The 25,342-nt window shown below is 48.9% G+C and overlaps 12 protein-coding genes across 12 annotated transcripts; 6 read left to right on the plus strand and 6 right to left on the minus strand.

Moving 5' to 3' along the window:
- Nucleotides 1-275: 275 nt before the first annotated feature.
- On the minus strand, nt 276-1,062 carry BC939DRAFT_482442 (uncharacterized protein; the record flags this gene model as incomplete). Its single annotated transcript, XM_051559120.1, has 2 exons — nt 276-328; nt 363-1,062. 2 exons carry the CDS (start codon nt 1,060-1,062, stop codon nt 276-278), a joined length of 753 nt encoding a protein of 250 aa, XP_051406011.1.
- Nucleotides 1,063-1,824: 762 nt separating this feature from the next.
- Nucleotides 1,825-3,856, minus strand: BC939DRAFT_482443 (uncharacterized protein; the record flags this gene model as incomplete). The annotated part of the gene is made up of 4 exons (XM_051559121.1): nt 1,825-3,105; nt 3,168-3,263; nt 3,440-3,611; nt 3,804-3,856. 4 exons carry the CDS (start codon nt 3,854-3,856, stop codon nt 1,825-1,827), a joined length of 1,602 nt encoding a protein of 533 aa, XP_051406012.1.
- A 1,034-nt stretch (nt 3,857-4,890) lies between these two features.
- On the plus strand, nt 4,891-6,019 carry BC939DRAFT_470885 (uncharacterized protein). The gene is made up of 4 exons (XM_051558174.1): nt 4,891-5,090; nt 5,221-5,305; nt 5,422-5,575; nt 5,679-6,019. The coding sequence occupies exons 1-4, from the start codon at nt 5,018-5,020 to the stop codon at nt 5,838-5,840; spliced, it is 474 nt and encodes a 157-aa protein (XP_051406013.1). The 5' UTR covers nt 4,891-5,017; the 3' UTR covers nt 5,841-6,019.
- Nucleotides 6,020-6,691: 672 nt separating this feature from the next.
- Nucleotides 6,692-7,746, plus strand: BC939DRAFT_470887 (uncharacterized protein). The gene is made up of 2 exons (XM_051558175.1): nt 6,692-6,723; nt 6,825-7,746. Coding segments are annotated over exons 1-2 (831 nt in total). The 5' UTR covers nt 6,692-6,721; the 3' UTR covers nt 7,654-7,746.
- Nucleotides 7,747-7,893: 147 nt separating this feature from the next.
- On the plus strand, nt 7,894-10,137 carry BC939DRAFT_470890 (uncharacterized protein). Its single transcript, XM_051558176.1, has 4 exons — nt 7,894-8,543; nt 8,971-9,122; nt 9,230-9,451; nt 9,568-10,137. Exons 1-4 carry the CDS (start codon nt 8,048-8,050, stop codon nt 10,051-10,053), a joined length of 1,356 nt encoding a protein of 451 aa, XP_051406015.1. The 5' UTR covers nt 7,894-8,047; the 3' UTR covers nt 10,054-10,137.
- Nucleotides 10,138-10,186: 49 nt separating this feature from the next.
- On the minus strand, nt 10,187-11,372 carry BC939DRAFT_404508 (P-loop containing nucleoside triphosphate hydrolase protein; the record flags this gene model as incomplete). Its single annotated transcript, XM_051552799.1, has 4 exons — nt 10,187-10,468; nt 10,591-10,901; nt 11,012-11,134; nt 11,240-11,372. Coding segments are annotated over 4 exons (849 nt in total), but the record flags the coding sequence as incomplete, so codon positions are not given.
- A 1,266-nt stretch (nt 11,373-12,638) lies between these two features.
- On the plus strand, nt 12,639-13,561 carry BC939DRAFT_73679 (uncharacterized protein). The gene is made up of 2 exons (XM_051561871.1): nt 12,639-12,668; nt 12,767-13,561. Exon 2 carries the CDS (start codon nt 12,832-12,834, stop codon nt 13,513-13,515), a length of 684 nt encoding a protein of 227 aa, XP_051406017.1. The 5' UTR covers nt 12,639-12,668; nt 12,767-12,831; the 3' UTR covers nt 13,516-13,561.
- A 575-nt stretch (nt 13,562-14,136) lies between these two features.
- Nucleotides 14,137-15,214, plus strand: BC939DRAFT_417704 (3-beta-hydroxysteroid-Delta(8),Delta(7)-isomerase). The gene is made up of 2 exons (XM_051553025.1): nt 14,137-14,693; nt 14,816-15,214. The coding sequence occupies exons 1-2, from the start codon at nt 14,277-14,279 to the stop codon at nt 15,131-15,133; spliced, it is 735 nt and encodes a 244-aa protein (XP_051406018.1). The 5' UTR covers nt 14,137-14,276; the 3' UTR covers nt 15,134-15,214.
- BC939DRAFT_470899 (sterol 24-C-methyltransferase) lies at nt 15,215-17,601 on the minus strand. Its single transcript, XM_051558177.1, has 2 exons — nt 17,118-17,601; nt 15,215-16,219 (listed from the first exon to the last, which is right to left on the minus strand). Exons 1-2 carry the CDS (start codon nt 17,409-17,411, stop codon nt 15,353-15,355), a joined length of 1,161 nt encoding a protein of 386 aa, XP_051406019.1. The 5' UTR covers nt 17,412-17,601; the 3' UTR covers nt 15,215-15,352.
- A 521-nt stretch (nt 17,602-18,122) lies between these two features.
- On the minus strand, nt 18,123-18,938 carry BC939DRAFT_470902 (uncharacterized protein). The gene has a single exon (XM_051558178.1). It carries the CDS (start codon nt 18,578-18,580, stop codon nt 18,269-18,271), a length of 312 nt encoding a protein of 103 aa, XP_051406020.1. The 5' UTR covers nt 18,581-18,938; the 3' UTR covers nt 18,123-18,268.
- A 310-nt stretch (nt 18,939-19,248) lies between these two features.
- Nucleotides 19,249-21,121, plus strand: BC939DRAFT_482450 (uncharacterized protein; the record flags this gene model as incomplete). Its single annotated transcript, XM_051559122.1, has 6 exons — nt 19,249-19,414; nt 19,484-19,643; nt 19,761-20,148; nt 20,243-20,533; nt 20,625-20,822; nt 20,900-21,121. The coding sequence occupies 6 exons, from the start codon at nt 19,249-19,251 to the stop codon at nt 21,119-21,121; spliced, it is 1,425 nt and encodes a 474-aa protein (XP_051406021.1).
- Nucleotides 21,122-21,435: 314 nt separating this feature from the next.
- On the minus strand, nt 21,436-24,975 carry BC939DRAFT_470904 (rab-GTPase-TBC domain-containing protein). The gene is made up of 11 exons (XM_051558179.1): nt 23,849-24,975; nt 23,573-23,683; nt 23,310-23,427; nt 23,157-23,209; nt 23,012-23,072; nt 22,847-22,902; nt 22,708-22,752; nt 22,504-22,618; nt 22,242-22,385; nt 21,976-22,144; nt 21,436-21,878 (listed from the first exon to the last, which is right to left on the minus strand). Exons 1-11 carry the CDS (start codon nt 24,766-24,768, stop codon nt 21,670-21,672), a joined length of 2,001 nt encoding a protein of 666 aa, XP_051406022.1. The 5' UTR covers nt 24,769-24,975; the 3' UTR covers nt 21,436-21,669.
- Nucleotides 24,976-25,342: the final 367 nt, after the last annotated feature.

Consider the following 25,342-nt stretch of genomic DNA (forward strand, 5'->3'; position numbering starts at 1 on the left):
CGCGCCCGAAATCGAGTGTTGCTGTCGATCCACCGGGGGAAGATTATACTGCGGGTAATTCATCCTGGTAACCCGGTCTCTCAAAATCCAGAAGCTCTGGCTTTTCATGTCCTTGTTCGACCCGGAGACAGATGGGATCCTGATCTCGAATTCGCCCTCATATTCCCAATCCTCTGGGATCATCCATGTCAACTGACCACCTGCTCCTCCTAAGATCGTCATCCTGGAGCTATTACTGAGACTATAGCCGGGGTCAGCAAGCATCTCTGGTGAGATTAAAAAGTTTCCCTGCCCAGCCTCCACAAACGGCCCTGAATCATCTTTGTCACTATTGTCATTAGTGTCGGCCCTCTCCCTCATACTTGCACGACCAGAAGACGTGAGTGGCCAAGAGACAAGTCGGAGAGTACTCAGAAAAATGGGACTATCTTTCATGGCCGATGCCATCTGAGTATGCTTCATACTCTCCAGCTTCATCTTCGCGAGGTTGTTCATGTCGCCTTCCGTTAAGAGCGGTGAGTGTGAAAAACTGGGGTCGTTCGTGATCATGCCAATAAGACTCTGCGGAGCTATCCAGGTGCCTGGGAACGTTATGGGATTGTTCGTCCACGTCATGACCAAGTTGGAGCCTGGTGTATAGAGTGCGTTCGTGAGCGGTGTGGTAATCTTGATCGTCGGTGGATCATCCGGCCCGGACGGAGCACTGATGGAGCCATCTTTAGTACCGCCATCGTCAATTCGCGGCTCTGGCAGTGTTGAGGAGGCTGGGAGAGCGTTGGCGACGGCAGCTGGAGTTTGGAGACCTGGTGGTAGGTTATCGTAAATGTTAGTGGGAAGGAAGTAGTCCGCAGGTCTTTGATTGGTCCCTGCTGAGGTCGGGGACGGTGCGGCTGGGATGGCAACTGGGGTCTGGATACCAGATGGCAGATTATCGTAAATGTTGGGTGGGAGGAAGTAGTCGGCAGGTTTCTGTGAGGCGTGAGCAAGCGCAGGAAAACGCTGCCGTTGGCCGGACCCTGCAAGGAGGGTCGCCAGAAGGATGAGGCTATAGACGGGTGCCATGTGGGGTTGTCGTTCCTTTCTGAACAAGAAAACTTATTATCTTGTAGAGGTAGTACCAGAAGAGAGGGAGAGGAAGAGGAAGATAAAGTGCAAGTGTCAGAGAGAAAAGTGAAAGCAGGCGGGCAATGAAGAGAAACTGGGCGGTTGATATGAAAGCAGTAGGGCTTCGGCGTCCAGGTTGGGATGGGGAACTCTGGAATCAAATAGTGAGTCCTTTGCTTGCTTAACGGAATGGGGAGGATAGCCGCGATGGATGAAGGGACCCTTTCTCATGGTATACACTTCGGAAGACAGAATTCGTAACACATCCGTCCATCACATCCTAGGATCGGATGCCATGGATACACTCTTTCTATCAGCAGTATATTCTCCTGCATAGGAATCGATCACCATCAGCCGGTTTGAAACGCGTCATTGGCTGCGTCCGCTGGTGAACCCAGGTCAAAGTGACAAAAAATGGTGCACCGACGCGACAGGGAAAGAGGAAAGGGCGTTTTGACAGAATGATAAATGGCAAAGAGAGGACGTGAATGTACCAGGCAAGGGAGGTATGGGCAGGAGCACGAGGAAATAAAATCCCTATGTAAACGCGTGACACCCTATTTGTTGCGTAGAAATTGGTGGCGTCAGCACAGCTGAGGTACTGAGTGTGGATGGCTTCCACCATGCAAGTTCTGCATCGCTTCGGAGAGTTTTCATTCATGCAATATATTAGGGCCATAAAATAAATTGAGCAGTCGCATAAATACGCCGGCTGAAGCACTATTTCTCGTCCATGATCATTGGTGTCCGAGTGAACCGCGAGGCTATAGTCGGCTGAAACTCCGTCTTGTAAAGTTCTGAGTTGTCCATCTTATCCGTCCTATTACGTTCCCGTGGGTCAGCGAACCCTAGTCTGTAGCCCCGCGCCGGCGCTGGGGACAGGCTGCTCTCGTATGACGCTGGTTGCTGCTGGTAGCTACTATAGCTGGGACTAGGGCTTGATGATGGGTACTGATCTGCTGTATCGCCTCGCCGCAGCATCGCAGGTGTGAATGGGCGTCCTGATCCTCCTCCTCCTCCTGGACTACCATAATTATCCATGCTGGAATGTCTAAGACTCGTGGCTACCGAGGAAGCTGCGTTTTGATAGTGTTGTTGGGAGGGCGAAGGCTTGGGTGAATACGACGAATGACTGTGCTGACGGACACGTTGCTGCTCCACCTGTAATTGCCGCTGCTGTTCCTGCAATTGATTCATCTGCTGCGAAGGAATGTACGGCGACGCATCTGGGTTCGAAGCGGGTGGGGATATATAGTCATCAGATCGATCCGTTGCCCCGTGGAGCTCCTGCTTCCAATTATCATAGTCGCTTCCATGACCGTCGTTTAGGCTGGTCTGACTGGGGTTCGCTTTCAGCATTTGCACCTCATTCCAGTAGCCTGAGTTCTTGTCGATTGCAACACCGTCATGGAACTCGTGGTCGTTTAGCTCATCGTCAGGTGAGTGAGATTCTTCATAGCTGTTCAAGGGTGAGGTTCTGCTATTGTAGGCAACCGCAGCTCCAGACATTGCGAGTTCGTCTTGGGATGGCCCCACATGGGATCGGATAGGGTTACCCACGGGCTGAGGCTGCCAGCTGGTGACTGCGACCTTGACCTGGTTGATTGCTGCTGCTGTATATTCCGCTCCGCTGTAGAGTGCTGTCCTATGTGCTTCCTGTGGCCCAACATCGATGACATTAGTGATCTGACGACCATAGCCTGCAATAAGCGCCATCTTTTCACCAAACTCGATCATGGCATCAAGCTGGGCGTTGAATGCATCTTGGATGGTCACCCGCTTGAATTGAAGCAACTCAAGCTCCTGAACCAGCAACTCAGCTGAGACACGCTCATAAGCGCTCTGCAGTTCCAACATCTTGATAGGATTTTCCTTGCTCGATTTTTGATGCTTGGCGATCTGGTTTGTCAGATCATGCTTCTTTTTGCGGTTCTGATGATATTGAAGGTTGGGCACAGAGGGCACAAAGAGTGAGGTAAGAATACAAGACGTTAATTCCTGCTAAGGCAAATGAATGACATCTCAAGTAAAAGTGGCGAAAATGTTGCCCCGACAATTCTTACATCGTCTAGGGTCATTTCCTGAGTTTTGAGGCTTTTGATCTTTTTGCGGTAAGCAGTATGATGAATTGAGTAAGCTTGATGGATGAGTCCAACCTCCTACAAAAAGAGTCATGGTAGCGTTGAATATGTGAGAATGGGAACCCCTTTCGATGTATCATTTAGGGCACGCCCCAAAATGAAATAAAAATGTTTGCCTCTCTCGTAAGCAGAGTGTAGCGAGGCGAGGGAGAAGGAGATTAGACGCCGCGAAGAATCGTATGCCATGCATTTACCTCCATGAGCTGAGTCATGCGTTGACAAACATCGGTCAGGTCGTCGCCCTCGTTGCAGCCCCATCCTGAGATGAGTTTTGCATTCGAAGTTATCTCCTTGTCGAGGGTTTTGTAGGAGGAATCGAGGTTTTTGAGTTCACCCAGCCATTTGTTGATGTTTTTGTAGTTGTTGCTAATCGTTCAGAGAGTTATGCTCAGTTGTTAGCATTCACGCTTGAGTAGGATGAGAATGCATGCATGGACTCCTTCTGTTCATGAAGCGTCGTGTGATGCCCATGGATCCCACACTCAGGCACACCTCAACTCCTGTTTCAAAGTAATATATTCGGACCAATTATGTAGAGCCAGTCCACTGCATGCATACCCAAAGGAGAAGTTATTCAGTCCCCGGCGAAGGTCATGCCCAATACTTTGCATTCTTGAGCTGGTGGGCCGCGAGAAGGTGAGAAAGTGGCGAATATTGTGTAGTAGGTAGAGGCTAATGACAGTAAGAGGGTAGAGAGTAGAGAGAAAGTAGAGAGTTGGTATAGAGCAGAGAGAAAGTAGAGAGTTGGTATAGAGCAGAGAGCAGGTAAAAGGAAGACAGCAAAGTGAACGATGGAAGGTCGAAATGAAAAAAGAGAAAAGTGAGGGAGCAGCGGAGGAAAAAAATACGCATAAAGAGCCGATGCACAAATTAGCGATAATAATGTTGATTGACAAAGAGGGCCCATTCGATAAAAGACAACATCCGCAGAGCATACTCTCGCTCTCTTTTTATTTGATTATGTGTTTGATTGCAGATTAGTCTAGCTGGGGTAAGATTGAGTTACCATGGGAAAGATGTGCGGTAGGATCGTGGCTAAGGGAACCAAACAAAGGCCAAGCGGACCAAAATGACCAAATCGACACGCTAATGCAAAAGACTGATACGAACGCAGGCCTGTCCCATACATTCTAGGCCACCTACTTCTTTGATTAATGATGGTTTTGTAGCAGTCGATCAGGGGGAACACCATCCTACCTCCGTAGCATTCTCAAGAGGCAAACCATACGCAATGTTTGTTACATTTGAAGAATGCAAGTGGGAACAAGGCTCGAGACGAGCGCTTAGGTAGCAGATGGTCAACAACAACACGACTACGCGTGCCCTGTGAACTTATTTGTACTCCCACAGCCGGAGAAAAAAGAAAAGAATACAGGAATGTCGGCGGACCTCAAAGAACGCGTGCACGTAATCTTTGAGGCAGCATCGCGTTTCTGTATCTCGACCGTTGGCACCCACAGCGTGGGGCTAGTGGTCTGGGCGACGCGGCGGTACGGCATCTTCTTTTCTCTCTGGTCCAGTTTGGGTGTGCATAGTGCGTGTTTGTTTGTATACAAAGAACAGTGGGTAGTCTACTGCTGTAGAAAGCGTAGAAAGTGTAGAAAGTGAAATCATCACATACGGGGCCACGGGGTTCTCTAAAGTAAGTTTTCGTGCTTCTTCTCCACAATCGTCCGCCTTTACCCCCCTTTCTCCTCTCTATCTACTTATTCCAATTGTTTCCCAGAAACAGATTCACCTCATCATCGCCATTGCCTCACCTCATCCCAACCATGTCCAACAAACCCTCTGCCAAGGCGATTGCCAAACTCAACGCCACCACTCTCTTTCCCGAGATCAGAAAGGGTAGCGTGTCCTATTTCATCGGCTCCTCATTGCTGCCATATCCAAGTGCCCAATAGAGCTCCGCTCAACACTAACCCACTCTAATATGCTTATCCTCTTTGTCCTTAATGTCCCTACTCACGTTTCATAGAAATTGAGAAGAATCCGTCTCTTTCTTCCATCCGCGGGTTCTTTATCTTCAACATCACTAAGAGGGGCGTTCCTATGACCGAATGGTAAGGATGGCTCTCCCTTGCTACTCGCGCCTTTCCTCCAAGGTGGAATGCCGTGTCATATCATATGCTAATGACATGTGTAATGGAACGTAATTGCTGGGGCACTTTCCTTTTAGGTACTTGCTGTTCCAAGGATTTGATGCACCTGCAGTTGTGTCTCAGAAGCGACCCGAGATCCCTAAGGCCAAGCGGGATGTGCAGCCCATTCCCGTCGCCATTATCCAGATCGAGGATTCGGACCTGCTCAACTTTATGAGCGGAGGACTCACTGTATGCGAAGATGTCAATCGCTTCAAAATTCTTTTGCATGATCCTCACGATGAGTTGGTCACACTAACGCGCACTGGTCTTATTCTATGTTGCTAACAAACAGGGATCGCGAGGCATTGTGAGCGGAAAGATCAAGATTGCCGGTGCAATGGAGCTGGCGGAGCAACTGGAGGAGATCTTTAGAAAGGCCAAGGGTACTGAGAAGACCCTTGCCTATTTGGACCACAAGCGCGGCAAGTCCGAGAGGGCCAGGGCTCGCTTGTAAGAGCTCAATTAAATGGGTGCATGATAGACTGTCGACGTATGGTTCTCGCTTTGCGTAAGATTCTTAACGCTTGAGAGAATAAAGTACCCGTCATGGATACTACACTCGCTGCATAGAGAAGTCCGTCTATGCGCTTGAGCAATAGGTCAAATAAAGTAGACATCTGCATCTATCACCACCATTACATGTGCTGCTTGCAGAACGCGTAAGAATGGCAGCAGGAAACGCGTGTGCACTAATATGAACTTCTGCCAGTATCACGAGAGTCCTTGTTTTGGTGGCACTACCGTATGTCTCCTGGATGACATCAGCTCAGGAGCAATGTTAATGCGAGGACTTTTATTTGCAGCAGGAACAGGAACAGGAACAGGAACAGGAGCAGGAGCAGGAGCAGGAACAGGAGCAGGAACAGGAGCAGGAGCAGGAGCAGGAGCAGGAGCAGGAGCAGGCTCCAGGTTATCAAGGCTATCAAGGTCGGTTACCCAGCCGTACGGTTGCAGACATCTGCTGTTCCGTTAGTCTATTCCGTACACAAGAGACACTTTTGTTGCTGCTCTCTCGCTCTATACCTCTCAACAGGAGCTCTTTATTCAATCGCATGACTTGCACCCCAATGCACCGCACGACACGGCACGGGGGCGAATGAGCAGCAGCCCATTTCTCACGTACACGACGAAAAAAGAGTGTCCCTATTTTTGGCAGCACCAGGCGCGCATTAAAAAGAGATGCTTTCCTTGATCTTCCTTTATTCTTCTCTCTATCTATCATCTTTCTCTCCTTTCTCCACCTCTCTTCTCCTCCACTCTATCCCTCGTTCCTTTTGCAAACACCCCCCCCCCCCCCCCCCCCCCCCCCTCGCCACAACATCAGTTATATCAGACATGTAAAGCAAGCGATACTGTAATTAGCTGGCCTTCATTCTGTTCATCCTACTAACAAAAGCTGCCAATCCATGCCCTTTTGTTCTATCCTGCACATACTCAGGTCTTCTAACGAGATCTCATCTTCGCCCCCAAGCTCATCGCCCTTGAGCGAGGGCACAAAGTCCGCGCCTGCGCCTGCCCCGTCCAAGGTCCAGAATCTTGCCCGCCGATACTCTGCCTTAGCCAAACAGGCCGCCTCAGGAAGCAATTACGTCCCCCATAACAATGTTGGCAAACCTGCCGGAGGCAAGGTCGCGGGATTCGCCAGCAAAGTCAACGCACCCACGAACGCCACCACATTCACAGAGTCCAAGCCTCAATCTCTTGCCAAGACACCCGAGGTTCAGGAGCAGCACGAGGACGAATCAACTCAGGAGAACAGTCCTGTTAACGTCGACGAGGAGATCGAGAACTCTTCGGAGTTCGCTGATCTGACAGAGAAGGTGAAGGACATTGGTCTTGTCGATATTCCTTTGCAGCAGGAGGAGGCACATGACCAGGAGCAGAAGAAGGACGAACCCGAGGCTGAAGTTGCAGTGATTGCTCCCGTTGAAGCTGCTCAGCCTGCACATGAGGAAGAACCAGTCAAGGAGCCAGAGTACGAAATCAAGCAGACGCAGCAGTCCGTCCCCGAGGCTGTCGAGGAGATCAAGTCTACCGAGGTCAAGGAGCAGGCTGTTGCCCCCATTGAGACAGTTCAGGAGGAGGAGCCCCAGGTGGTCAAGACTGCTGTTGACGCCGAGCCCTTGTCCGAGGCACCAGTCGCTGTTGAGACCAAGGCTGCTAATGCTGTCGAGGAGGAGACCAAGACCACTGATGCTGTTGAGGAGGAGACCAAGACCGCTGATGCTGTGGAGGAGGAGACCAAGACCGCAGACGCAGACGCATAGACACCGGCATACATAACATAAGCGCACTGTCTTCTCCTCACAAATAGTTGATATACAACAGTAATAATAAATAGGACAAAAGTGACAACCATGCAATGGACAGCGGTTCGATAGACAGTGATATACAAGGAGTAGATGTCAGCGATAAAGGTAGACCCTTTTCAATGCGTGCGGAATTGAACTTCTGGGGCGCATCCAGAGCTGTGTAGAATGTTGCCACACTTCATGTGTTAGAAGAAAGTTTTTGTTTTGGGTACTAGACAGATCTTGGAATCCCTCTTCTTTCCTTCCGTTCTTTCATCGACTTTCATCTACTTTTAATTCTTCCTTCTCCTCCTTATCCTCTGTCTATCTTTCTTTCATCTCACCATTATATCCTCATCTATATTCTATCATGTCATCCAAGCGCAAACGTACCGGAACCACCTCTGCTACATCCAAGAATAGTAGCAGCACCGACACGTCAAGTCACAAGCAGCCTCGTATCAGCCAAAGGAACACATTCGCCAAAGACAAGAGCAGCAGTAGAAGAAAATCTGGTGACAGCGACGACAGGGACGAAGACGAAGGCGACGATGAGGAACAGGAGCAGGAGACCAAACGTGATGAACAAGAAAGCGATCACGCCCACACAGCCAGCTCCACCTCCTCCAGGCGCGAATCAAAAAAAGCCCTCGCACCCACTACCGAGGACGAGAGCGGCACGGCAAGTGTCGCCAGCAGCAGCCAGTCAAACACACCCAAGTACAGCTACCCAATCAACCCTCCGCCTGTGGGTCGACCTGTTCGCATCTACTGCGATGGCATCTACGATCTGTTCCACTTTGGACATGCTAAAGCACTTGAACAAGCCAAGAAGGCCTTCCCTGAGGTCTACTTGCTCGTTGGAGGTAAGCCAATCCTGTTTCAGGATGTTCAGTATATACCCCCTCTCTCTTCGCTCTGGAAAGTGTGTGTTTAGTCTCCATGGGAAGAATGATGGAAGGGCCATGGGTTGACTACACTACCGCCTTTGGTTGGTTTACCCCAAAAAAATCGTATGCACTTTCAACTGCCGCTATACGAGAGCATCTTCATGTGCTTTTCCGTCTCCTCCCTATTGCTCGATCTCCAGTTTGTCGAATCTACTTTCCTTAGATAAGCATTTATGTGGAGGGTCTAAACGAAGATGGCGTGGAAACCTCGCCTTGAATACTACCGCTTGTTCTGCTTTGCATTGTGTTCTTCGCTCGATTGTGTACCTGAGAGGGACCCAACAGTAAGATCGGAGTATTTGATGATAACAGACATTTAAATTTTGGATCGATCTCATTCTAGTCTGCGACGACAAACTTACTCATGGCCGTAAGGGCAAGACTGTGATGACAGATAAGGAGCGATATGAAAGTGTACGCCACTGCAAATGGGTTGACGAAGTGATCGAGGGTGCTCCATGGGTCGTCGATCAGGCATTCCTAGACAAGCATCAGGTACAGGAAGAAGAATGCATCATTCATTGACTGCATTGGCATATTGCCAAGTGTCATTGTGTAAACGCTGAGGCTAACTCAGATACCTGGGGGTCACCTTTTTCTAGATCGACTATGTTGCACACGACGATATCCCATACAAGTCGGTTGATAGTGATGATGTCTATGCGTTTGTCAAGAACCAGGGTAGCTTCTTGCCCACTCAGCGCACGGATGGAGTGTCGACCTCCGATCTGATTACGCGCATTGTCAAGGACTATGACCAATATCTGAGACGTAATCTCGAGCGCGGTGTTACGGCCAAAGAGCTTGGTATCGGATTCTTTAAGGTAAGCAGTGCTTTATTTTCTTCAATGGCGATTTCTACCAACATACCAATAAAATAATCTGGAAATGTAGATTCTCACTACTGTACAATTTTATTCGGCATGTGACATGTATACAGGAGCAAGAGGTCAAGCTTAAGAAATCAGCTCAAGATATTCGTGCTTCGATTCGACAGAATTGGCATGGAACCAAGGATGAGCTGAGAAACGAGATTTCCGTACTGAGAAATGACCTCCGACAAACCATGAGCATGTGGGAGGACAAGTCGCAGGAATTCGTCAAGGACTTTTCGCGGCTATTTGGAGCCGACAGTGTGGTCAACAAGATCTTCAGGCGACGTCGGCGCGGCAATAATCTGATCACGGACGGCAATGCTTCGAGTCCGTCGAACACCTCGTCGAGAATGGCGTCACCGGATTCAAGAGAAGGCTCGGATTATGAAGACGGCCCAGCGAGTCCGACACAAAGCAGAAGCAGAGATTTCTTTGGTTTTGGACGGAGCAATGGCAGTAGTAGCAATGGAGTGGGCATGCAGCGTAGTCGCTCTATCAGCTCAGTAGAGTCCTACGACGAGCAAAGCCCGCGACCAGAAGGCGAAGAGTAACTGTTACATATATCAAAAAGCAGCAGATTGTATGATTTCTTGACACATAAATAAAATACATTGTGGATACCACGAAGAGAAGACAGAAACCTGCAGGATGCCGATTCGTTTATTTTCTTTCAGTAACTTCCTCTCAAGCTGATGGAGATTTCGCTTCTAATGGCCAGAGCTTGTCAACGACTTTGGAAGCAATGGCCTTGTAGTACTGCGTATGTTTGCTGTCGGGTCTTGAGACCACTACGGGCTGGCCCTTGTCCGACAGTTGACAGATCTCAGAGTGTAGGGCCACATCGCCTAGGAAGTCTAAGTCCATCTCCTTGGCTGTTCGTTCCGCACCTCCGTCTCCAAAGATATGTGATTCGTGATTGCAATTAGGGCAGACGTGCAGCGACATATTTTGAACTACACCTAAGATCTATTTAGAAATATAAGAAGTAGATAACAACAAAGATGAATCAGGAACTCATGGTGGGAAGCGGCGCTTGATCACCCTGTTCTGCATTAATTATGATGGGATATTCTTTGCTGATAACTTACAGGGACGTTGACCTTCTTGAACATGTTAACTCCCTTGCGTGCGTCGATCAAAGCAATATCCTGTGGCGTTGATACAATGACCACACCAGAAAGCGGGATCTGCTGCGAGATGGTCAACTGTGTATCGCCCGTACCTGGTGGCATATCAATCACAAGGAGATCGAGTTCTCCCCATTCGACTTGGTGTAACAATTGCTGAAGGGCTTTCATGACCATCAGACCTCGCCAGACCACAGGAGCCTCTTCTCCAACCAGAAAGCCCATGGACATGCATTTGACCCCAAAGTTTGTCAAGGGCACCAATCGATCCTCTATAAAGACATCCCCATGAAGCAATCGTATCCATGATGTGAGTATCACTTCTACTCCTTGAAGCCTTTCACATTCCAGGGATCGGACCAAGCCCCTCATGCGCACTAACCTGTTCCCGTGAGTTCTGGTTCGCCGCTAAGATTCATGAGTCGAGGAATCGAGGGTCCAAAAATATCGGCGTCAAGAAGCCCTACACGCTTGTTCATTCCTGCGATCGCTAATGCCAAGTTCACTGTCGAAAGTGCGAGAGATCATGTTGTCAGACACGCCCGATCCTGTCGAAAAAAAAAAATATGAATATATCGAGCGATCGATCCACTGTTTTGTCAAGTAGTACCCGAAGTGGTTGATTTGCCGACGCCCCCCTTGCCCGAGGCCACAGCAATGATGTGTTTCACGCCCTTGATAGGCATCTTCTGAGGCAGTCCACGTTGCATTCTCGGGATGGTTGGTGCAGGTCCCGATCCTGGTGCCCGTGTTCCTCCAGATAGTGGTGGAGGTTTCCGTGGAATACCCTATTAACGCAGTGCCACAAATGGAAGTACAATATAATGTCAGTTCATGGCGGGTCCCTTGACCTGGGTTCGTTCTGCAAGGCAGCGAAGTTGAGATCGGCCCTTCTGCAACGGAGGTAGGTATCTCTTTTTTTTACCAGGGGGTTCTCATGAAGAACCCTCGGGGATGTTGCAATCGTCCTTTGTGCTCCAGCTGTCGATATTCTCCCCCAAAGACAACCCCTGCTGATCGCAGTTCCTTTGACGAGGGCTCTCCTGAATGCAAAGGCGGATGCCATGGTGTTGGTGATGCTGGTTGATCAGAAGGCGACGCGGAAACACAAGAGTTCCCCACGGCGCAGCTCCGTCTTGCAAGCCACTTTCGCAGCAGGTTTACATGCGTCGCGAAGTATGTTGCTGCTTCGCCCTTGTTCTACCAAACAGCTTCAGGCGTATCAAGCCTAAGCAACAGTGATAGAGAGGGGATTAGGAAGAATGTAATAGGATAGAGACCATGGATATCATAGCGCCAACGGCGTTTGAGGCCAAAAAAAAAAAAAAAAAAAAAAAAAAAAATACGGGTTGGTCGTGGCATCTCATATTAGATGCCAAGTTGCGATGGATATGCGGCCGAGGGGTAGGATAGTACCTTCAGTAGCCAATTGACACCGCTCAGATGCTCGCAGTCTGTTCAATAGTAGGACTTTGAGACAGGAAGACAGTGCATAGTGTGAATGCCCTCTTCGAAGTTCACTTGGATCGACAGGTATACAAAAGGCCTTGGGCGATAACTTTATTCGTCAGTCCACTGCACGAGCCTATTCACTTCAGGACAAGAGAAGATTCATCTGGACCCACAGGCTGGCCCAGCGATGCCGCATCAGTACTACAAGAAGGACATCTACAAGTCCTTGGAGGCACTGCTCTACGGTCTTTATGTCTACCAATACCTGTTGGATACCACCACATTGGGACTCATTCTGAGAGGACTTGTGCAGGAGGTAGAGTGATCATGATGTCAGGGATGTCAGGGATGCTTGGATCCCACAACATAGGACAAGCGGAAGGCGAACTCGCAGGGGCAGCGTACTGACACTCTTCCGCTTCTATCGGGTACCAACCATATCTAATAGCAGTTTGTGTCATTAAAGTCCAAGGCACCAACACTTCGTATCGCCCTTTATGCCATCTTCGCCACCAACATCCTGGCTGTTATCCGACACTTGCGTGTACCCGAGCGTTATGCTGTTATCATCGACTTTATTGGAAACGGTAAACTGGATTGACCAAGAGCCGCCAAAAACGTTTTTTCTTGTCATCATAGCGACAGCTGGACTCACAGAGGATGTTTTTTCTGTCAATTGCTGTAGTTTCAACACCAAGTCGATCGAAGCTACTATGGCTGGATCTTCTTATCTGCGTGCTCCAGATCACTATGGCTCTCATAACGTTCAATGTTCTCAAAGCGAACATCAGCCCCAGGAGGACAGCACTCTCAACAGGACATCAATCACGCGGCAGGCGATCAAGAGGTAGCAATGTATTGGGCAATGGAAGCACTTCTCAGAGATCTGCGGTTAATGGCAGCACAATGACACCAGCAAATACCTCAGCAGCTTCATCTTCAAGCACTACACCAGGCTCAACAGAACGTGTTTCCGGTTCACCTTCAGTACAATCGTCGTCTATACTTTTTGATTATACTCCACAAAGCAGCAGTAATACGCATGGCAGCACTCAGGGCAACACTAATCCGGACTACTACGTGGACGAAGAGGAGATCCGGTTCAGCACGGAGGATAATCGTTCTTCCCCTCGGAGAAGACAACGGAGATTTAGCGAATCAGCAAGCAGTGGATTAGCGTCTGATTCAGATCACAGAAGCGCCAGTGAAGTCAGCGAAGATGACGACGAGGATGACGATCTACTGGGTAACGACTACGAAGAGATCCTTGATCAGGAAACGTTTGTTCTCCAAGTGCGATTCAAGGATTTGGTATCATATCTCATGTCAAGTCAGGAAGCCATCTCTTTCCCACGAATAACGAACCCTAGATCCACCGGAAGCGCCAGCGCTGCCGATCTCCAAGCAGCTCGCACCCAAAACCTGCCTGTATAGATTCACGCATTGCAAATATAATAGTAAAAAAAGTGGCATTTTTAACATCGCTCTTTTCCAATTAAGCACGCAGCTTTGGCGGATTATGAATACGTGCCGAAGGTCAAGCTATCGAGGGTGCGTTTTGGCGCGAGCATAATGATACGTGTGCGATCTACGTCCATTTCAAGTGACGGTTGCTTCCCCCCCGCACACACACGTCCCACATTGCTTTCCTTTCTGATACAAAGGACATGCTGCGTTGTGTTAAACATGCACACTCGTTATAGTTAAGATGCTTACCGAGGAATGGCATTGATCCTGTCTTTATTGGGAACAACAAAGGGCGTTCCATGTACGAATTGTGGGGGGTTTTTTTAAGAAAATCCTTGATCAGTGAAAACCCTGACTCGATACCAGTCTGCAGCAGAGCTACCTCATCTGCAGATCTACATATCTAGACTATATCCATGAGCGACAAGAGCGTTATAGTCGATCTTAACCGGGAACATCCACAGCGGATATTGTATATCGTAAACCGGTTTGCATTTGGGTAGTTCAAGCAGCGCACGTATATCTGGCCTGATCTTGAGAATGGCCTGATTCCGCCCAGGATCGAATCGCAGCCAATCACATCGCTCTGTTCTTTTTCTGTTCCTGGCCCTACCCAGGGACAACTGGGGAACCAGTCCTTAAGAAGGGGTTACCGCACAACAAGTTCCTGCTCTCTCCCTTCTCTCACGTCTCTCGACTCCCTCATCGCCAACTTCGTCTCATTCACCATGGCATCAGCAGTATCATCGGCCGTAGAGGCAGCAGCAACGCAGATCGCACGGACGGTCCACCCATACTACCCCGTGGATCTGATCCTCGATCACTATGTCGCCAACACTTACTCGATGAAGGACACTCTTACCCTCCTCTTCGCGACTTTCGGAACCATCACTGTCGGCTCTCTGGCACTGTCCCACCAGAAGCGTAACTCGACCCTCAAGGGTCTCAGCAGCCAGCTGACGTTCCTCTGGTTTGTTATGTGCGGATTCATCCATCTGTTCCTGGAGGGATACTTTGGCATCTACCATAAGACCCTGGCAGGCGACAGCGCACCCCTGGCCCAGGTCTGGAAGGAGTATGCACTAAGCGATTCCAGATATCTGTCGAGTGATTCCTTTGTCCTGATCATGGAGCGCATCACCGCTGTATGTCCTTGTCCTTTCGTCAACGGTCCATTTGATCAATTGATGTAGCTTTGTTTGCTGTCGGTTCTTCTCACTCAATTGCATACTAACAACCTCCCAATTTTTTTTTTATTCTCATATAGTTCGCGTGGGGTCCCCTGGCATTCTACACCGCCTATGCCATGTATCATAACAGCCCCTCCCGCCATATTGCCCAGTTGATCATCTCTTTGGGACAGCTCTATGGATGCACCCTCTACTACTTGACCACCATCGTCGAGGGCTCCCCCCACTGCGATCCTCACCCTTACTATTACTACTTTTATTTCGGATTCTTCAATATTTTCTGGATGTTGTTACCCACGATCTTGATGCACAACTCGATCAAGCACCTTTACAGAGCCATGAAGCTTGTGCACCAGAATGAAGCGGTCGCAGCTAAGGTCAAGAAGATCAACTAAGACGACCGTGCAGCACATTAGAACTATATAAAACCAACTTCATTTGCTATCCTGTTTGTACATTTGAAGAATGCGATGCAGTTCGAGCAGCAACATGGATGTGGAGAGGCCTAGAATGTATTATTGTCACTAGTGTTAAAGCTTCAGACATTATATCAAAATGAGGAATGTGGATGAGAACGAATTGTGGACTGAAGAACAGAGTCGCAGGGACTCATTCTACACCTCCGGCTTTTTGGCGACGAAAAAGTACATGGGAGTAAAGATACCCAAACGCGCGCCCTCAAGGACAGAGTCCGCAGCGGTCTGCAGGATGCTCGACACCTTGGCGCTTCCGGGAGCGACCAATCCTAAGCTCTCCAACATCTTGACCATATACGTAGTCACCGAGCGTCCAGCAGTCGTTGTCCTCAACACAACCAGATAGTCCCAGAACGCGTTGGCTTGACGGATATCACCTTCGAGAGGGTAGTACCACTTGATCTTGTCGTCCGTCGCACCCATGTCCTTGGCAATCTCAATCTTAAAACCCACTGTCTCGAGCGCCTTGAGACAGTCCTTCACCGTAACCATCTTGGCGATACCATTGCCAACCTCAAGTCCACGGACAATGCGCAGGTGCTCTGGGTTTATCGGATCATACTTGTCCGTCATGAGCCATTCGTAGCATCCAAAGACTCCGCCAGGCTTCAAGATCCTGAACGCCTCACCATAGACGCCTTCTAATGACGACGCGTGGACCGTAGCCTCGATGGCGTAGCAGCCGTCGAAGGAGTTGTTCTCAATGGGCATGTTCATGAAATCACCCTTGATAAAGTCAGATTTGGCAGCGAGTCCAAAGGTCACTGCATAGCGCTTCGCGCGCGCAATCTGGTAGTCATTGTTGTTGAGCCCTGTAATGTGGGCACCGGTGAAGTACCCGATCTCGCGAGCGGGACCGCCGACGCCACAGCCGATATCGAGGACTTTCCAGCTGCGCCGGACACCCATGTTGGCGGCCAGATAATGCTCATGGCGAGCAATGGCCTGATGGAAGGGCTCGCGGGGACGGAACCTACAAAAGTGGAAGGATGTTCCCCAAGCATACTACACATCGATGAAAAAAAAACCATTGTTAATGTTAAATTTCTAGCCTCATTTTCAGGTAAGTATTTCTTCCACTGTCTCGCCCTTTGGGAAGGCAATGGATGCTTTTCTTCCTACTAGGAATGTCCGTCGTTATGAACACAACCAGTACTCCTCTTTGTCTCCAATATTCAACCAAGCAGATCACTCGTAACTCTATACCGCTTCCTTCGCAGTTTATCAAAATGGTTTTTGTTTAGGATAGTAGTAGTCCCTCTCCTGTCAAACAGATCATGTCCCATGCTGGAGATGGTTCTGGAAAATGATAGCTAGCAAGTGTCCTCCCTCCCAACTCTCTCGCCAGGTCTCTTGCCCTCACCCTCCTCTCTTTCCTCTCTTCCAATGTGCAAATGTGCCCAACCCATGCCATCTCTTTTCTGCGCGTCTCAATCCACAACAACTGGTGGGGGGTGGAGGAGGAGGAGGCACAGGGACAATACTCTCTTCCCATGACGTTTCTGCACACTCAGAACCCGCATCAATCTCAAAGAGGGTGTTGTTTTAAAATCCAAGACGCTGACCCTTTGAAGGGAACTTTATGGCGCACGTCTTTCTTTTTCTCCTTTCCTTGTTTGTAGTCCATGGGTGGAGGAGTAAATCGTTCAAGGGATGATAAATACCGCATAATAAGAAGACGCTACATGACAACGAAGATGGCGATAAACCAACAGCGCTTGTCCGATACACTCTCTTTTGATATCTTGTCATGTTATAGTCGCTGGAGATATGGGTGATGGTAACACTCCATACCCCCAAATGCCTTTTGATGAGATCTACCATATCATCCCTATAAGAAAAGAACTCCCTTTCCCAAATCCAACTAGCTATTTCAGTATCGCCCAAACGTCCTTTTCTTTACCTCATAAAAATCCGTGGCGAGATCGTAGAAAGAGTTGGCGACAGCCTTGTAAGCACAGGCTCTCTGCTCCCGATCCTGCTCTGTTTCGTTTTCCGGTTTGGCCTCTTTCCAGTTTTCGAGGTAGTCATTGACAACCGCGGCCTGGTACTCCTTGTCTTTCTTGTTGAGTTTTGAAAGAAACGATGTTTGGTTTTGCACGTCATTCCAAGAAGGCCCATGAAGGGCCTTGGAGAGTGTCAGGTCATCTTGGTTACATCGGTCGATCAGGACACTGGCATCTACTGGGGGTAACATGCTTGCTTGCTTGATATGCTGGAAGAAAGGCAGGAAGAGAGAACGGTATCGTGCTTTTTTTTTTGAAAGTGAGAGAGTAAGAAAGCGGTGGAGAAGAGGTAGTTAAGACAAAGTAAAAGAGGATAAGAAGAAAGGAATGAAATGGCTTTTGAATGTTTCTCAAGTTGGTAGTAACACACAAACGGTTCGGTCTCACCTTTTTTTTTTTTTTTTTTTTTTTTGTGGTCTTACACTGCGCAGGGAGCCAGGTGCGTCCCCATCCTGCGATGAGAGACGACGTCAGAGATCGGCCTCCAAAGTGCTTCTCGGTATAGTGAAACAGTGATGCTGTACCTCTGCGCGTGCCAGGAATGACTGAGAGGTTCTCAGAATAGGCGCGTATAAGGTATGGGACCCATTCCGAACTTGCATGGTTACACAGACCACATCCAGATCACGGTGCATCTTGGGGTGCACACGGAAGAAAAGGTGCTCGGAGTGGTTTCAGGACGCGTCAAAGAATGTACGCGTCCGCTGTAGGCCGTAGACTTTTGTCGTACGTGTCTAAGAGTACGCGGCCCCTGCGCGATGCTCTGTGGTTACCGTTTATTGCTCAGAGACATCAGGGCGGTGCTCTTTTCTCTCTCCTGTCCAATGAGATGCTCTCCAGTAGATGTTTAGTGGCCCGTTACTGCTGTGCAACGAAAGGCGCATCTTCTATCGTCCGATCGTCTTTTGTGCTCAATTGAGAATATCACTTCGTGCCTCATCACTCCTCTCCCCTTCCCTCACTCATCTCCATGGAGCAGTTCCCATCCCATCCACCGCCCATCAACTCTGATGGCAAGGCTCCCCATGTCATGATTGTAGGCGCTGGCCTAGCTGGCCTGCTGCTCGCTATCTTGCTTGATCACATGGCGTGCCCTTTGGGAGAAAAAAAAGCATTGAGGGATGTTAAGGTCTTCATTCTGACAAGCGATGTCTGTCCTTAATGTCAACAGCTGCTCCCGAGTTCTGGACAGGGAACTGTGGATGCGATGCAGGACTTGATGACCTTGGCGAATTGCATATATGAACCTGAAGTCTTTGGCGCAGGATGATATCGGGGCAGCTTCCAAGAACTTTAGAGACCAACAATACCCACGTGTGAAGGAGCAGTATGATGCTAGCAAAATGAACGCAAAGATCATTTATGGCCACTTATATCTTTCAATTTTAGCCAATGCAAAGAATCGCATGTTGAATTGCAGCTTCATCAAGAATCGAGTATCTAACGCACGTTGTTTATGAATAGAGGTTTATGAAGTGACTCATCCTCAACGTCCTGTTCAATTACATGCCCAAGTCGCTGCAGACAAAGAACGTGACCAAGAATCTGGCGTACCGTCCTCAAGCAACATTCCTCCCGCTGGCGCCGAAGAGAGGAGCTTGCCATGTGCTTCCCCAGAAGCCGTCCAGACGATACGAAGAGGAGCAAGCGAAGGCACGCCCAGCATCGGCAGTTCAATGAAGACAATCTAATGGAGTATTGGAGCGAAATAAAAGCACTGGTTTGCTGTTTATGGTTCAAAGTCGAACAACGGCCTTTTTGTCATCGCTAATCGATAATAACCTTGTAGGCAATTGGCGGCATGCCAAGAACTTCACATTATGCAACTGCTGTGTTACTCTCGTAAATTGGTGTTCAGGAACCTAACCTTTTCTCTCGGGTAAAGTTGATCGTGCCATCTTTTGATGAGGGAATCTCATTCGAACACAATTCGACATCGTTCTTTTTCCACATTCATCGCAGACCCCTACTTTCGACTTGGTCGACTTCTCTTTCTTCTTTTTGACCCCTCCAATTCACGCAGTAACTATGGATCGCTATCCATCTCAGCCCCCTCCTATCAGTCCCGATGGCAAGGTCCCGCATGTTATGATTGTGGGCGCTGGCCTCGCTGGGATATTTCTTGCCATCTTGCTTGGACGCATTGGAGTTCCATATGAGATCTTTGAGCGAAGCAACGAGATAAAGCCTATTGGTATGTGCCCGTTCAATCTCCGTTCTTCATTTGCTGGTAGAACTATCAATTCTAAAGCTTTTTTTTTAGGGGCCGTGATGAGCTTAAACGCAAACATCCTGCCTGCTTTCGAGCAGCTGGGATTATACGAGGACCTTTTGAAAATCTCTTATCCCAGCCGGGGATTCAACGTCTACCATGACAATATGGATCTCATTGCTGCGCTGGCCATGGAAAATGAACTGGAATTGTAAGCGGATTTGTGCATAATAGTAACTGGAGCAACCAGAAGGCAGACTCCCTCTATTTTATTGCATATACAACGTTGCCAACTCTCTGACAGGATTTGAGACTAAACTGCACTTAGGATCGGATATCACTACGCCATGTTTGCTCGACCCAAACTACATGAGCTCCTCTTGTCGCGTGTGCCAAAGGAGCGAATCCACTTGAGCAAGAAAGTCATGTCGATTATCCAGAACAAGGATGGCGTGATGATCAGGTGTAGCGATGGCACAACCTACCACGGTGATATCCTCGTCGGTGCCGATGGCGCCTACTCTGGTGTCCGCCAGAGTCTCTACAAGACGCTGCAAGCAGAAAACGAGCTGCCTAAATCCGACACGGAGTCGCTGAACAAAGGCTTTATGTGTCTGGTTGGAACCACGAGCTCACTGGATAGCGGACGATACAAGGTGTTGAGTGAAAAGGATTCGAAAGTGTATCAAGTCATCGGAAACGGGACCCAGTACTCGGTAAGAAAACAACGGTTCATAATGAAAAACTATGGTAAACTTGTGTGGGTGCTGACAAATCTTTTTTCTTCTTTCGATTTTGCTGTGACACCAGTGGAGTGCCGCAAATGTCCCAGGCAACAAGATTTGCTGGAACGTCGTTGTGCAACTATCGTCGGCATCGCAGGCGGAGGACGAAAGGTTCAGGAACTCCGAGTGGGGACCTGACTCGAATGAGGCCATGATCAAGGAAGTCAGAGGTTTTTTGGTACCCATTGGAGGAACAATGGGGGACCTCATCGACGCCACGCCCAAGGAGACCATCTCGCGTGTTTATCTCGAGGATAAGGTCTTCGAAACTTGGTCTCATAAACGAACAGTGTTGATCGGCGATGCCTGCCATAAGGTGAGTAATTAATTTAGAGTTTTAAAAATATCCACCATGGCATGCGCACAGACTTTTGCTGCAGACATTCATCGCTCTATACCACCAATAGTTGCTCCCAAGTGCGGGGCAAGGCGCGGTTAACGCGTTGCAAGATGCGGTGATATTGGCGAATTGCATCTACGACCTGAAATCGACATCGCAGGAAGACGTTTCTGCGGCATTCAAAGAGTTTAAGCAACAGCGCTATCCACATGTCATTGAGCAATACGAGGCGAGCAAGATGAACGCCAAGATCATCTACGGTCAGGTAATAATCAACCTGCTTGCTTCATGTTACACACTACTCGTAGCTTATCGTTTTGTTTTTTTACATACGGACGATAGACCCTGATCGAGCGCTTTATCAGAAACGTGGTGCTCAACTACATGCCTAAGTCTGTGCAAATGAAGAACACGACAAAGAACTTGGCGTATCGTCCCCAAGCCACGTTCCTGCCCCTGGCGCCTCAAAGAGGCACAAGTCCTGTTCTACCTCAGACACCCTCAAGGCGATGCAAACAGGAGACGGAAGGAAATGCTGGACGCAATTCAGTTACAGCGGTGTAGGATACAGCGCCGTAGGCACGATTCATACGCACTCATATCGTTTTAAACACCCTCAGATGCCAAATGCATAATAAAAGAGCTATTTATCTATTATTTATTGTTTTAAACACGGATTCGACCAAGCTGTTCGGAGTGGGCGCACATCTTGCTCATCGAGATGAACATACCAAAAAAAAAAAGAAAAAAAGTGCAGCCTTGTTTGCTTGATTATGCAGAGTGCTGTTTTGGCCACCAAGACACCGGTTTACTATGCCCGAGGCCCGAAATGTCTTGGGTCGTTCGTACTAAAATCCCATGTAAACCATCCGCCAATTTATTATTATTATTATTATTATTATTATTATTATTATCGATCCGGGCCTGTGGACCATCTAAGAGGGTGTCGTTGTTTAGCGCGAGAACGCCGGTTTATTATGGAGCTTCGAGCAGCAAATGAAGGTGATGAAGATGCACGTAAGGCGGGCGCGGGACATTATGAGATAGATGACAACTAATCATGATAATACACATAACAAAAATTAAAAAAAAAAGCGAGCAGCCAGCTGCTTCTAGGAAGCGGTGGGCGCTGACTCTGCTGAGATCATAGTCCGCCTCTGGTTCGCTATATACCGCGCCTTGAGCTTCGCTACGATCCCAGTCTGCCGAGCCTGCTTGGACAGTTTCCTGGCAATCTTTAGCAACCGCTCATCATCCTGTATGTCCATCTTTGCGTTCAACATCTCCATCGTTCTCTCAAAGTTATTCTGGACCAACTCCACTAGGGGAAATAACAATAATGAAGCGTTAAACGATGACAGGATAGGGACGGGCCCATGGAGAAACATAGGCTTCATTCACCTGCGAGGACCACTTACATTCATGATACTTCAAAAGGGCAAGAGCCATGAAATATAGCCAGTCAAATCCTTCCAGGAAGAGAGTGTCCCATATCCGCAACAAGGTGCGATAAGGCACGACTCCCGCAGAATAGAGGGTGATGTACCAGCGAGAGGCATAGCTAGGCGTCGCGATGCCCATTATTTCCTACGCACATTCAAATTTGAATACATTCCTGTCAATGACCTGAACACTCAATCCACTGGGCATTCGTATTACAAATCCATTCCTTCATGGTCCATACCAAAGACTCAAAAACCTTGGGTGCGTATATTTTGGTTAATTCCTCCTGGATGAAGAATGCTTCAAAAAGGGCTGGAAAGCCAGGGATGACCAAGTTGTTGATTTGATAACGATCAAATAACTGCGCCAGTAAAACAAACGTTTTCTATGTAGAGTCGTAATGGGAAGGAGTAGATCCAATGAATTGTGTTAAAAAATATGGCTCTGTGAAGGCTCATCCTGCACTGGTAAATAGTCCATGGCCTGCACGTATGGACACGCACCTCCTCATTGAAAAATGTAAGCATTGTTGCCACGACGCTGGCCATCCCTTGGCAGTATCCAACGCGATGGTTGAAATTAGAGTACGCCTTCAGCACCTTGAACAGCGCACACTGTCTATTAAATAGGAGGCATAAGTTAGGAAACACTACGATCAGTAACAATACTGCCAACGGAAACCGGCTCAAATCCGCCACAACAATTACCCTGGTCCATAACGCGTCCTGAACATGATGTGTCCATGCATCGTTCTATATACAGTGAAAATGAATATCAGTCGTCTATACGTAGGTAACCCACAGTAACGCTTCAAAGGTCATATCATCGATATAACGTCACGCATACCGTGGGATATCAAGATCGATTTGCTCCTCCTCCGGCGATGAGATCTCCAGCATGTCCTGTAAGACAATTTTCCGATCCGAAGCAGAATGATTAACATGGTGCCATCCACCGAAAATATCATGTTCGGTGAGCGTAATTTCCTAGCGCCGGATTGATTAACGTTACATGGTATATTTGGCGTATGTTAGGTTCAAAGCCTACAGATCGCTTTGTGATGAGATAACTCCTATAAAGTCAACATGTCATTGATGTTAAAACCGGCCCCCTTGATTCAGCATATGAAAAGATGTGTCGCATTGGCTCAACTTACCATGCGGCTGCCCTCCAACAATCCGGGATGCCCTTGTACACCCTTTTTATAAACTATGGTTTTGACAATGAAAATAGAATGAGTTGAGCCGTGAGACATGAATGAATATCATCTAGAGAAGCGGAATACCAATTGCTGTGAGCAAGTATATACCTTTGGATGGTTGGCAAAGGAGTATTCAGTTTCCTTTGCTTCCGAGGTATACTGTTTCGCCATCCTCGCCCACTTTAAACTGCGCTCCTGCTCTTTTTCAATCATCTTTGCCTGGTGTCTATGTTTTAAATATAGTCCCGGATCGAGCAATACAATTAATGGTCAAAAGTCGTCAAAGCGCTCAGCGCCCCACAACGGATAGAGTTTTGTGGGCCTCATTCCTCAATTCTCATTTGCAAGTGACGATCCACGCGTGAACCTACTTGATACCATTTACGACCCGCACGGACTTCCGCGACGAGGACGGAGTTGACGACTTCGCGCTGCTCTTGTCCGCTTGCGGCGTTCGACCCTCTTCAACCAAGAACCCATATCTGTATCATATCAGCATTAGAGAAGGCCAGCGTGGTTAGCATGATCGGCATGGTCAGCATGGTCAGCATTGGGCAGAGCACGGTACCCTGGTTGGTTTGTTTGAGTTACATTAAATTGACACATCAACAAAATGAGCATTTCAAAACGAGTGTTGAGCACCGCACCTGTCGACAAGGCTATATAGCTTTTCATCCATGGGCGAGGCCACTGGAGACTCTGCCTGATCCCGGTAGCTGCTGTTGTATGCTGCGCTGATGTCTCGTGGGATCGAGCTCATGGACCAGGCTGGCGAAAGCGTTCCTCCCTCCGCGGCCGTGGCCGCGGGCCTCGTCCCTACACTGAGGATCATGCTCGACTCCGCGATCCTGCGTCGCCCGGTCGATGTAGAAGAGGACGTGGAGGTAGGTGGCGATTTGGTATGGCGGACAGGAGAGGTCATGGACATGTCCCCGTCCACGTTGAGAATGCTGTTATGATCCAGAATCAAACTAGTTGTAGGGGTAGTTGCGGCGGAGGTCACATTGTCCTGGTCTTCGTTGTCACTGTCTTCTGTCCTCTGTCGATGTTGCAGCCGGTGTGGCTTCCTCCTGGGTGTATCAACATCCATCTCTGCAGCAGCAGAAACAGCAGGAGTATCATGCGTCTCATTGCAAACATAGGAGACTGGATCCTTCTGCCCTATTGATCCTTCGGCGACGGCTCTATCTGACACAGATGTTGGTTGGGGCTCCACAGACTCCTTTAATGGCCGTATATCCAATTGCGGAACACCAAGTATAGTGGGGGCGACGGAAGTGCTGATTCTGTGTCTTTGGTTCCTCTCGTTCTCGAGGTGGCCATCGTTGATATTTGCTGTGTCGGTCCAACTGGTAGGGGCGGCAGAGTCTGTCTCGTGCGGACTTGGAGGGAGGGTAAAAGGAGATCCTGCCGAGGTGCCAGAGGACAGTGTGAAGAACGCAGAGGCTGGCGGTGATGAAGCCTTGAGATGGGGCGAGGATGCCTTCCTATCCATGAATGGTCTAGTAGGCTGATGGGTCTCTGTCGTCTCCGTCGTCTCCGGCCCGGAGGAGGTGGTGGTGGTCATGAACACGTCCGTGGCAGCAAGCGATGGATAGAGGGCGGAGGAAGGGAGGAAGGGAAGAGAGAGAGAGAGAAGGAAGGAGGGCAGAGGGGCGAGAAGACGGGTCAATTGACAATATTGGGAGGAAGAAGGATGGGAGGCGGCGAGAGCTGTTGGAAGGTGGAATAGAAACCAGTCTGCGTGCTCGTCCTTGTCCTTGTCCTTGTCCTTGTCCTTGTCCTTGTCCTTGTCCTTGTCCTTGTCCTCGTCCTGGTCCTGGTCCTAGTCCTTGCACCCAGTCGACAGATTGCGCATTCGGTGAGAACAGGAGGAGAGAATGAGGGCGATCGAGATGAAGTGGATGCGCAGGAGTGCGTTGGTCTGGATTGTAATATCTTAGAAAGCGAACCAAGGCAAGAGAGTGAGAGAGAGGTTGGGGTGGAGAAGAGCACACCCCGGGGCTGCGGTTTTGTTGATCGAACAACGGCTTGGCCCGCACCTCCACCACGAGCTGAGCCAATTGACCCACAAGCCAAGCACAGGGCTGTGGACTGACTGGGGTGCTTCATTGCCATCCATCTCTACGCCGCTGTGTGTC

Source organism: Gamsiella multidivaricata (genome assembly GCF_025024155.1).
Source record: "Gamsiella multidivaricata strain RSA 2152 chromosome Unknown BC939scaffold_153, whole genome shotgun sequence".
Classification (NCBI taxonomy): domain Eukaryota; kingdom Fungi; phylum Mortierellomycota; class Mortierellomycetes; order Mortierellales; family Mortierellaceae; genus Gamsiella; species Gamsiella multidivaricata.

Bases quoted from the DNA above. Each gene is read 5' to 3' on its own strand.
- BC939DRAFT_470885 (XM_051558174.1), top strand. From the start codon at position 5,018: ATGTCCAACAAACCCTCTGCCAAGGCGATTGCCAAACTCAACGCCACC. The intron at 5,091-5,220 runs GTAGCGTGTCCT...CACGTTTCATAG, and splicing joins CTTTCCCGAGATCAGAAAGG to AAATTGAGAAGAATCCGTCT. The intron at 5,306-5,421 runs GTAAGGATGGCT...CTTTCCTTTTAG, and splicing joins GGCGTTCCTATGACCGAATG to GTACTTGCTGTTCCAAGGAT.
- BC939DRAFT_470890 (XM_051558176.1), top strand. From the start codon at position 8,048: ATGTCATCCAAGCGCAAACGTACCGGAACCACCTCTGCTACATCCAAG. The intron at 9,123-9,229 runs GTACAGGAAGAA...ACCTTTTTCTAG, and splicing joins CATTCCTAGACAAGCATCAG to ATCGACTATGTTGCACACGA. The intron at 9,452-9,567 runs GTAAGCAGTGCT...ACATGTATACAG, and splicing joins TTGGTATCGGATTCTTTAAG to GAGCAAGAGGTCAAGCTTAA.
- BC939DRAFT_73679 (XM_051561871.1), top strand. From the start codon at position 12,832: ATGGCTCTCATAACGTTCAATGTTCTCAAAGCGAACATCAGCCCCAGG.
- BC939DRAFT_417704 (XM_051553025.1), top strand. From the start codon at position 14,277: ATGGCATCAGCAGTATCATCGGCCGTAGAGGCAGCAGCAACGCAGATC. The intron at 14,694-14,815 runs GTATGTCCTTGT...ATTCTCATATAG, and splicing joins TCATGGAGCGCATCACCGCT to TTCGCGTGGGGTCCCCTGGC.
- BC939DRAFT_470899 (XM_051558177.1), bottom strand. From the start codon at position 17,411: ATGTTACCCCCAGTAGATGCCAGTGTCCTGATCGACCGATGTAACCAA. The intron at 16,220-17,117 runs GTAAAGAAAAGG...ATCGATGTGTAG, and splicing joins TCGCCACGGATTTTTATGAG to TATGCTTGGGGAACATCCTT.
- BC939DRAFT_470902 (XM_051558178.1), bottom strand. From the start codon at position 18,580: ATGATCTTTGCGTTCATTTTGCTAGCATCATACTGCTCCTTCACACGT.
- BC939DRAFT_470904 (XM_051558179.1), bottom strand. From the start codon at position 24,768: ATGACCACCACCACCTCCTCCGGGCCGGAGACGACGGAGACGACAGAG. The intron at 23,428-23,572 runs GTAGGTTCACGC...TTTAAAACATAG, and splicing joins CGGGTCGTAAATGGTATCAA to ACACCAGGCAAAGATGATTG. The intron at 23,210-23,309 runs GTATATACTTGC...TCAAAACCATAG, and splicing joins CCTTTGCCAACCATCCAAAG to TTTATAAAAAGGGTGTACAA.